Source organism: Aquila chrysaetos, chromosome 10 (assembly GCF_900496995.4).
Source record: "Aquila chrysaetos chrysaetos chromosome 10, bAquChr1.4, whole genome shotgun sequence".
Taxonomy (NCBI): Eukaryota; Metazoa; Chordata; class Aves; order Accipitriformes; family Accipitridae; genus Aquila; species Aquila chrysaetos.
The window spans coordinates 33929444-33939906 of record NC_044013.1 but is presented as its reverse complement, the minus strand read 5'-3'; the positions used below and the strand labels follow the sequence as shown (position 1 = coordinate 33939906).

The window sequence follows — 10463 nt, the reverse complement described above, 5'->3', positions numbered from 1 at the left end:
GCCACCGCCACGCCGGGCGGGTTCGGGTTTGGGTCTGGATCTGGGTTTGGGTCTAGGTGTAGGCTGGGTGTGGGTCTGAGCCCAGGTTAGGGTCTGGGTTTGGATTTGGGTTTGGGTCTGAGTCTGGGTCTGGCTCTAGGCATAGGCTTGGGGTCTGGGTTTGGGAGGGTATGCAGTCGCTAGGCGGTGGTCGGCGCGGCTGTGAGTTGAGTCCGGGTCCACGTTAGGGTCTGGGTTTGGCGCTGGGACTAGGTTTGGGTCTGGGTCCAGATTAGGGTCTGGGTTTAGGTCTAGTTCTGGGTCTGGAACTAGGTTTGGGTCTGGGTTTGGACTTTGGTGTGGGTGTAGGTCTGCGTCTGGATCTCGGTGTAGGTCTGGGTCTAGGTTTAGATTTAGATCTAGGTCTGGGTCACTGTCAGGGTCTGTGTCGGGTTGGCGCCCACCCCCTGCAAAGGGCGGCATAGCCCCTTTAAGACAAGACCTTCTCGCGCCCTAGCTCCCCGCCTCTCGCGCCGCACGTGACCGCGGCGGCGCGCCCTGGCGCATGCGCGCAGGGGGTGGTGAGCCTGCGCGCGCCGCCCGCCTGCCCGCCCGCCCGCGCGGGGTCGCGGGTGAGAGGTCGGCAAGATGGCGGCGGCGGCCTGAGGGGCGCGGGGAGGCGGCGGCGATGTGGTGGGCGCTGAGGGGAGTGCGGCGGCCGCCGCCGGCCCTCCGCAGGGGCCTGGCCAAACCGGCGCGCCCGCGGAGCGTCCGCCAGCTGAGGGAGGCCGAGGAGGCCGCCCCGATCTTCCAGTACGCGGGGAAGGCGGCCAAGCGGAAGGACCGCGTCTTCGTGTGGGGCTTCTGCTACTCGGGCGCCCTGGGCGTCCCCAGCTTCGTGAAGCCGGACGTGGGCTGGAAGAAGCCGCGGCGGATCCAACCCACGCCCTACCGTCTGGAAACGGAGGAGAAGGTGGGCTTGGGGCGCGGGTGGTGGCTCTGTTATGTCGCGACAGGGCGGCGTTAGCATTGCTTCTTGAACCGCTTCTGTCCATGCCAGTTAATCTGGGCAGGTTTCTTTTCTCGGCTTTGAACGGCGTTAAGTAATCTGAGTTAAAGACTTCGCCGTGATTCTTTTTTTTTTTTTTTTTTTTTTAATTGACGTAGTGGTATTAAGCAGGGTGGGGTTTGGTACAAGTAGAGTGGCATGCGATTTGGGAAATATATATTCCTTTGTCAGAGGTGTAAGAGAGCAAGAGTGTGAACATCTGTTGGAGAAAATGGGGCTCGTTTTCAGCGGCTTTCATGGCTACTCTCACCTTGACGAAATTGGAACCTTGTGTCGAAAATCGTGTTATTCTTTTGTCTGCATGGTTCAGGCATCATGCTCTGCTGTCCAATTCAAAGAAGGTCCGAGCTTTTATACTGGGCTTTTTTTGGCAAAAGGAGTAAAACAGGGGAATGTTATTCTCTTAATGTCTCCTTGTGTTTGGTTTTTTATTGTTTTTTGCTGATGCAGGTCAGCAAATAGGTCTTCCTGTTGTGTTTGAATGGGTCCAAAATAATGCAAAAATAAAGATATATGCACGCGATAACAAAACTCTAGGGCAGTTGTGTTGGACTTGAGTTCGTACCATTGTGCTTATCACTGAAGAGTGTTTCTGATCATTTTTGCAAAGACCATACATACCATGAATTTGGGCCGTATTTGGATATAGCTGTCGTGGTTTAACCCCAGCCAGCAACTAAGCACCATGCAGCCGATCACTCACTTTGCCCCCACCCAGTGGGATGGGGGAGAGAATCAAAAAAAAGTAAAACTCATGGGTTGAGATAAAGACAGATTAATAGGACAGAAAAGAAAGAAAATAATAATAATGGTAATAATAATAATAATAAAAGGATTGGGATGTACAAAACAAGTGATGCACAATGCAGTTGTTTACCACTTGGTGACCCATGCCCAGTTAGTTCTCAAGCAGCAATCCCCACTCCCCCCAGCCAACTCTCCCCCAGTTTATATATATACTGGGCATGACGTCCCATGGTATGGCCCCTTTGGCCAGTTTGGGTCAGCTGTCCTGGCTGTGTCCCCTCCCAACTTCTTGTGCCCCTCCAGCCTTCTTGCTGGCTGGGCATGAGAAGCTGAAAAATCCTCGATTTAGTATATAAACACTACTTAGCAACAACTGAAAACATCAGTGTGTTGTCAATATTAGTCTCATATTAAATCCAAAGCAACATTATACCAGTTACTAGAAAGAAAATTAACTCTATCCCAGCCAAAACTGGGACAATAGCTTAATGAAGGATGAATGCTGGTGAACAAATAGCATGAGGTGAAACTTGTTTTTCTAAGCCATAGTTTATAACTGAATGTTGTGGTTTTTGTTTGTCTTCAAAGATATCCTCTGCTGCTTGCGGTTATGGATTCACACTGCTGTCCTCTAAGACTGCAGACATCACCAAAGTGTGGGGCATGGGGCTGAACAAGGATTCCCAGCTTGGATTCCAGAGAAGCATAAGAGATCGAAGTGAGGATTGAAGTGTGTTAAAGACTTGCAGGGTGGCACTACAGGATACATGTGATGTGGGAAACTCCGTGTTAGAAGGCATGAAGAATGTCCAGGAGGCTTTGATGCAGAGTGTTGGGCTATGCTTTTTTTTTCCTTTAAAGAGGTCTTTTTTTGGAACTTAGCTGTGTGTTTGTGTGCTTTGTAATTGGTCAAGGTATGGATCTGTTCTGTGCACTGCACTTATATTCTTACCTGGCTGTAACTAAAGCCTAAGTAACTACTTATTTTGCAGAAGTGTGTGTGTGTGTTGATTAAGGTGTTACTTTGAATCTGTAGAGTTTGATGGTAGACAATGTAGTGGACTAGTTAATAAAACGATTTTGGCAAGGTGGTTCTCTCACTTCTGTTGCCTTTGCACCTATAAACTAACTTCCTTTCCCACAGAGATTTTTTTTTATCCAGTCAGTTAAATTTTTTGTGAAGCTGTAAGGGTCTTTTATTTTAATACCGAATTGCATTTTGAAGGAAAAACATGTTATTCCATCATTCTGCCTTATACCGGGCTCTCAAATGCGTTTAAGATGATGATTTCTGTGCAGAACATTGCCGCCTTCCACCTAAGACAGATATGAAAACACAAACTTAATTCCCTTATAGCATGGCTGTCTCTAACTGTTTGAAAACATTCCTTCATAAACAATTGGGGAAAACCATGTTAAAAGCAGTTTTTGTAGTGTATAAGAGCATAATCCATTAAGGTATGGTGCATCTGATATGGGCAAAAGATTAAACTTTGTGGAGAAGCAGAAGAAAATTGCAGCTACTGTGCAGAATGCTGAAGTTTACAGTGGTGCTGCTGTTGTACATTGCTGCTAGCACACTTTGCACGCAGCAAGTGTGCTTAAACAGCAGCTGCAAAATGAAGGGTCCACAGAAACCCAGTTCACTCCTGCTTTTAAAGGTTTCGGCTCTTATGCTGTCTTGGTTCAGTACATGCTGATGGCTCAGGAGTGTCTTGTCATTTTCTTGTTTTTCATCTGACCTGCAGATTATTTTGGCCAGAGAACCCAGAAACAGGTTAAATAGTTTTGCAGTTAGAGCCCTTCTAAGTGAGAGAGTGTTCAGTGTTTGGTAGAATCTGTTGAAAGTGACATGCAGATCAGTGGGATTGCTACTGCTCTATATTTAATTTCCTACAACGACATGCTTCCTGTTGGATGTGCTGCTCATTACTTGGTTTTACAAACTTATTTTGGTACCTGCTAGTCCCAACACTGTGTCCCTGTAGATGCTTCATTTCCAGGGGAATTTGCAACCTTCTGACTTTTAGATGGTTGTATTTCATGCTCTAACTTCAGCTGTTTCTAAGCTAAACGACTAATACTTTACTCTCCCCCTCCTCTTCCTTAGCCACCTCATTGCCTCTTTTCTCCAAAATCCCTCAGATATCAGTGATGATTACTACAGATCCCAGTAGCTTGTGTCACTCTGCTGGAAGGAACAGAGAGAGAAGAAAAGGGTTTTTGCTTTGTGACTTCCACATCTCTTTAGGCAAATACAAACTTTGCTGCCTTTCAGTTCATGCTGTATTGCATGGCAGGCTCCCACCATTTGCAAACAGCCAGTTGTGATGCCTGTCCTCGCATCAAGTAGTGCCTTACTGTTAAAAGTGTATGTGTAGTTTTTCTGTTTTTTTTGATGTGAAAGCAGTGAGAACTAGTTAAAGCACTGTTATGTGTGAGCAGAATACTGCTTTGGGTCCTCTGGGATTTGATTTCACTTGTTACAGTGGCTTTCTTTGATATCAAAGCTTTTTATCTCCCCTTAACCTTTTCCCTAGTACTGATTTATGTTTTGCTGTTCTTTTTTCTCCCCCCCCCCGCCCCCTTTTTTTTCCCAGTTGGCTGTAACTGATTACATATTCTTCAAATTACTAAATCTTCTTTTTCTAGTACAGCCTGTCATTTTCTTTCATAAACATTAGATCTCTTATCCCCTATGGAGCCAGGCCAGCTAATGTTTCTTGCATTCCTTTTTTCTGAAGGGGCCTTTAATCTACTGTTCTTTAAATATGAAGCCCTAAGATTTTTTTTTTTCCACCTTTCAGGCTGTCTTTTTGTGACTGCTGCTGTTGTACCTTGTTTGCAATATCTCCAGTTGCACAGAGTACTTAGTTTGTGCTTGGTGTTAAGCTCTCTGGTAAACCAGCCTTATTCACCAAAGTGGTTGAACATATGGCTGAAAGCCTCAGTTTCTCAGTTCTGGCCACCTGAAACCTTAATAACATTCAGCCTCTGGGTATGGTGGATTTTTGATTAGGCAGTGATTATTGGCCTCAACCATCCCTATGGCTTTTAACTTCTTCCCCCCCTCAATGAATCCCAGTCAGCCTTTTACTTTGGTTAGTATCTTGGCTTTCTAAAATATATCTGCTTTTGTAACAAAATACAAGTAAGTGTGTGTATGTACAATAGGATCGGCAAATATATGATGAATTTGCTTTGTGGAAGCTACTGACTTTTTAAATGTCTCTCTCTTCCTTAAGCTAAGGGCTATGAATATGTCTTGGAACCATCTCCAATTCCATTACCACTGGAGAAGCCACAGGAGACTCGAGTCTTGCAGGTGTCCTGTGGGAGAGCCCATTCCCTGATCCTGACAGACAGCGAAGGAGGTACAGTATCACTTTTGCTGGTGACAAGGGATGCCTGACTATGCTTTTATTAAAAGCTCCAAAAAAGATTGTCTTCTGTCCTTTAGCACTAGACCCCAGATGGGCCGTCTGCACTCTAAATGTGATGCAGGTAGCTGTTGGCCTTTTTGGGATTGCTCCCAGGAGGGAGAGCCCTGAGCTGATAACCATGCATTGAGCTCTCCTTGGCTCAAGCTGTAAATGTGTTGGAAGCTTTTTCACAAATGTTGCAAAATATGGTTTGTTTATCTAGCCCCAGGCCTCCTTTAAGTGTAGCCTATTTGTCTTGTTCTGTCAGACATGTTCTTGAATTCAGTTTTGGATGGCTATGCCAATACTGTTGTGTTACTTTCCCATTGAAGCTCCAGAGTGCTACATTAATAAAAGTGATTAATTAATAGGCCTTTATACAGAAGATCCTGTTCATGAATTGGCTCTCTAGGTCTCTGGGAATTCTCTGGTGCAGTGGCTTCAGTGCTGCACTGAGCGATCCAGTGCTGCTTATCAGTGGGTGAGCTGGTTGGTTGGTTGATTTAACGCTCCTGTGGGAGCGCTGATCTATTTCTGAGTCTCCTTGGCAACGGCAGGATGAACTAGGCAATTACTGAAAAACAGCCAATGGGCTCCAGGTACTGCTACTGTGCTTGCAACAGTATTGCTGGGTTATTGTTGACGAAAATGGATTCAGTCACTTCAATTTAAGTGGACTTGGTTTGAAGAAAGCTTATGCCAATTTTTACAGTACTGTGTTCCACCTTTCATACTGAGGACCACATGAAAATATTTTGTGTACCTGAAAAGAGGCTTTCAGGGGATTGGACAGTAATAAAACTAGTGCATTTTATAATTGTTTTTCAGTTTTCACAATGGGGAACAATTCTTATGGGCAGTGTGGCCGGAAGGTTGTTGAAGATGAAACTTACAGGTGAGAATCCAAAGATCCTGAACTTCCTCAATGTTAAAAACATAATTGCATGAAAACAACACTACAGAAAAGCCTGGAGGTGGGAAAAATCTGGTAGTATAAGGATGCCATTTAAGATTAAGGAGTCAGAGAACAGGCTTTTATGCTGCAGGCGTCTTATAAATGTCCTGGCTTTAAACCCAGGCTGGGCACTAGCACTCTTCTGACCACATTCACAAAAGACAGAAAGATGTCAGCATGTGACAGTTTTCACAGTGCATAGTGAGAAAACCCAGTCTTCATAAATTGCTTGAGGTAATTGGTGTTAGTAGTCAGTCTTTCTCCCTTTAGCCTCTCAGAGTGCAAGTGCCGTTTCTGAGGGTGTTAGAAATGGATTTAATGATGAAAGAGGCATCCTTTTGTTGAATCTCTTTGCTGTAACTGCCTTTGAATCTGCAGTGCTTTTCCTTTACACGGTTTTTGTGGGCCACACCAAAGCATATTCTCAAAATGCTCTGTAAGATAGTAGTGATGTAAGTGGATAGTGGGAATATGTTGAAAGTTACTGATTCCCTGGCAAGCCCTAGAAGAGATCTTGCTCATTGCTCTCTCTGTGATCCACAAGACTTGGCCTGTAGGGTTTAAGAAAATAGCTGTAATTTAGCTAGCTTTTTTTTTGCCTTGATACTGGAAGTTAGTCATTAGATTGTTCAGAATTCCTGTTTTTGTGAAAGAATGACATGGATGTTAACACTACGTTGTGCTCTGGGGTATCTGGTTAATCTCTAGTTAAGTGAAGTGTTTATATAGGTGCTGCAATATTATCTGGTGTCTGTGCTCATTCTAGACTAGGGAACGTGTTTGAGGATTGCTCCCACCCCTAATTCCCATGAGAGGTTATATTTAAAAAGTGACAGTTCTTAACTTCTTAAATAAGAGTATGCAAAATTACTTTCCTTCTTTGTGCAGTAATTTTACAGTGGAACCATGCTCTTTGACTATATAAGAAAACATGTGAAAGAAGCTCTCTTCTTCCTCTAATTAGCAAAGTGGCTTTCAGTAAAGGCAGGTCTACCTTCACATTTTTCAGTTGCAGTCCTCTGAAATCCTCTGTGTTGCCTTTTCTCTTCTCGGTGGTTGGTTGGTGGTGTCCAGTGAAAGCCATCTAATTCATCAGCTGAAGGAGTTTGACAGCAGAGTTGTCCAGGTAAGAGGATCATCTGAACTGAATTCTGAAGGTGGATTGAAAACTGGCTGAACAGCTGAGCTCAGAGGGTGGTAATCATTGGCACGGAGACTAGATGAATGCCAGTAACTAGTGCTGTATGCCAGGGGTCAATAGTTGGTCCGATCCTGTTTAACATTTTCACTAATGATCTGGATGATGGGACAGAGTGTAGTTTGCAGATGACATAAAACTGGGAGGAGTGGCTGATCCACCAGAGGGTGGTGCTGCCATCCAGAGGCTCGAGAAATGGGCTGACGTGAACTTCATGAAGTTGAGCAAGGGGTAGGGCAGAGTCCTGCACCTGGGGAGGAACAGCTCCAGACACCACTATATGCTGGGGGCTGACGGGCTGGGAAGCAGCTCTGCAGAAAAAGCCCTGGGGGTCCTGGTGGACACCAAGGTGACTGTGAGCCAGCAGCATGCCCTTGCTGTAGAGGAGGCAAATGGTATCCTGGGCTGCATTAGGAGGAGAGTTGCCCGCACGTAAGGGCGATGGTCCTTCCCTTCTACTCAGCATTAGTGAGGCCGTGCTCAGAGTACTGTGTCCATTTCTAGGCTCCCCAGTACAAGAGAAACATGGACATACTGGAGAGAGTCCAACGAAGGGCCATTAAGGTCATGAAGGGACTGGAGCATCTCTCCCGTGAGGAAATGCTGAGCGAGCTGGGACTGTTTAGCCTGGAAAAGAGAAGACTGGGGGGTGTGTCTTGGCAATGTGTATAAATACCTGAAGGGAGGGTGCAAAGAGGACAGAGCCAGGCTCTTTTCAGTGGTATCCAGTGACAGGACAAGAGGCAGTAGGCGCAAACTGAGACACAGGATGTTCCCTCTGAACATCAGGAAACACTTTTTTACTGTGACTGAGCACGGACACAGGTTGCCCAGAGAGGTTGTGGAGCCTCCCTCCTTGGAGATACTCAAAAGCCATCTGGACATGGTCCTGGACAACCAGCTGCAGGTGGCCCTGCTTGAGCAGGGGGCTTGGACCAGATGACTTTCAGAGTCATCTTCCAAACTCAGCCAGCCTGTAATGATTCTGTAATAAAAAAAAAAAAAAAATCAGTATGCAAATCATTCAGTTGAAGCTCTTTGAAATGACGAGGTGATCTACTGTATGGTTGCTTATAAAAAGCACAAGGTGGCATTTTGCTCCATGCCTCTGCAGAGCAGTTGTAACTGGCAATGCAGGGTCTGAACTTACCGAAGAATTTGATGGGAATACCAATGCAGCATTTGTTTGCCCGACTCGTAGGTAACACCTGCATGGCAGGGAGGTTGTTCTGATGTCTCATCTCTTCCTGTCCTGATTTCTTGCTCTTGTTCCTCTTTGTCACTTTTACATCACTTGGGAACTGTTTTATTTTGAGTTTTGTCTTCCCCATTTCAAAAGCGAGCTGTGAGACTGTCCACTTAGACTAGCCAGCATTTCCATAGGGCAGGTTTCTAGGAGAGCAAGGGACTGCAGAGCAGCATAAATGCCACTGAGTCTGTACATGGCTGCAATATGTCCAGGCACAGGAGCCGTTTGCTAGTATGTCTATGCCGCTGTAGCAGTACTCTGCAAGCAAACATTGCTCCTTTTCCATGCAGCATCCTAGAAAGCAAGGGTCATTCATTTAGATCCACGTGATGAGTGTGCGCCATGGTACATCCTAATGATGTTTTGAACTAGGCTTGTAAAGTTCTGTTTGGATTTTTCATTATTTTATTTTTTTCAAGGGGGTTGAATAATTGGTACCTGTTTGTACTTCAATGACAGCAGTTACGTGCTTAATATTCTTGGTAGTCACTCTCTTAACTTGTGTATTAAATCCCTTTAATCTTTGGCTAATTTTTAATGTCTGCTTTTGAAGACCTTGGCTTTAATTCATGCCAAGCCTGTGGCAGACACGATTGCTAGTTCAACATAAATGTCATTTTGAGAACAGATGTGTTCCTAGAGCGCTTACATGGCAAGGAATCAATAGCAGTTTGTAGCTGGCGTTGAGAGCCATGTGGTAGCACTCTGGGAAGGGAGATCTCTTATCTACTCTTTGCTGTTTTATTGTGTTGTACTGCTGAATCGAGCTTTCTGTTAACTAGGCCTTGTTTTGGATCTCAGAACAAACCAACTGCAGCATCACTTTCCACAAAGAAACTTCTGCTGTTTTCTTGTGCTGTATCATGCTATTCTTAGCCTTCCCTGTCTGTAGAGCTGTTTGATCAGGAGAAAAAGCTCAAAATCTGAGCTGATGGGCATTGTAGACGTTCATTGCTCCATTTGTCTGCCAGTAATGCTTCCTTAAATCGATTCTGAACATGTGACTTTTCCTGACCAGCTCTGACTTTTTGTTTGTGTGCAGGTTGTGTGTGGGCAGGACCATAGTCTGTTTAGAACCAAGAAAGGTGCGGTCTATGCATGTGGATGGGGAGCTGATGGACAAACAGGTAGGAGCTCAGCTCAGCTTGCATTTCAGTTGTTACGGATGCGTGCGTAACCAAATCCAACAGGTGTTAAAACTCAGATTTATTCTTCAGTAAAAAGTTAGTTAGAAGTCCGGTAACTTTTTATAAAACCACAGGCTCAATGATGTAAAGAGAATTAATACTACACGGCCGACTTAAGAATCCCCAAGATTTAAAGTGATGGCTCCAAAACGTGCATATCACTCACTTAAAACCTGAGGGCTCTCTCCCTTGAGGAGTTACCTCGGGCGGTGCCCCAGCCCGAGGGGGAGTCCCCGACTGCAGACCCGCTGCTCCCAGGAGGACTGATTCCAACATGTCCTCCAGCCGGACCCCGTTTATACCCCTGTCGAATCTGGCCTGTGGTCATTTAATCCTGTTGGCCAGGAGGGTCACCTCAGTGTACCTGATGCATCTCGATTGGCCAGTTCAAATTTCAACCTGCAGCCTCCAGGGTTTCCTTCCCCTTCTTCCTGCCTGGAGAAGTTTTGTTTCCTGCTGGCGGGATGGGGGCGACAGGGGGAGTGTACTGCCACATCAGTGAATTGATGAATATAGCAAGCTGTCCTAATCCAGAGCTTGTGATGTATATTTGTCATGCATGTGTGGACAGAAAGGGGGTATTATGTTTCCAGCTGTGTGCAGATGTTCTCAATACTCCTGTGTAACCAAACTGAGACAAGTGAGTTCATTTTTAGA

At 45.4% G+C, this 10463-nt stretch overlaps 1 protein-coding gene across 5 annotated transcripts in view; it reads left to right on the top strand.

Annotated features, from left to right (window-relative positions):
* The first annotated feature begins 604 nt into the window (after positions 1–604).
* The window catches only part of RCC1L (RCC1 like), a 23793-nt gene continuing 13934 nt past the window's right edge, over positions 605–10463 (top strand). For 2 of the 5 annotated variants that reach the window (XM_030027121.2, XM_030027123.2), the window contains exons 1-6: positions 610–952; positions 2384–2513; positions 5041–5169; positions 6046–6112; positions 7247–7298; positions 9662–9746. In XM_030027121.2, the coding sequence (XP_029882981.1) occupies positions 668–952; positions 2384–2513; positions 5041–5169; positions 6046–6112; positions 7247–7298; positions 9662–9746 (748 nt within the window). In that variant the 5' untranslated portion in view covers positions 610–667. Of the gene's footprint in view, positions 953–2383; positions 2514–5040; positions 5170–6045; positions 6113–7246; positions 7299–9661; positions 9747–10463 lie in introns of all 5 variants that reach the window. The other 3 variants (XM_030027124.2, XM_030027120.2, XM_041126543.1) reach the window with 3 other exon arrangements.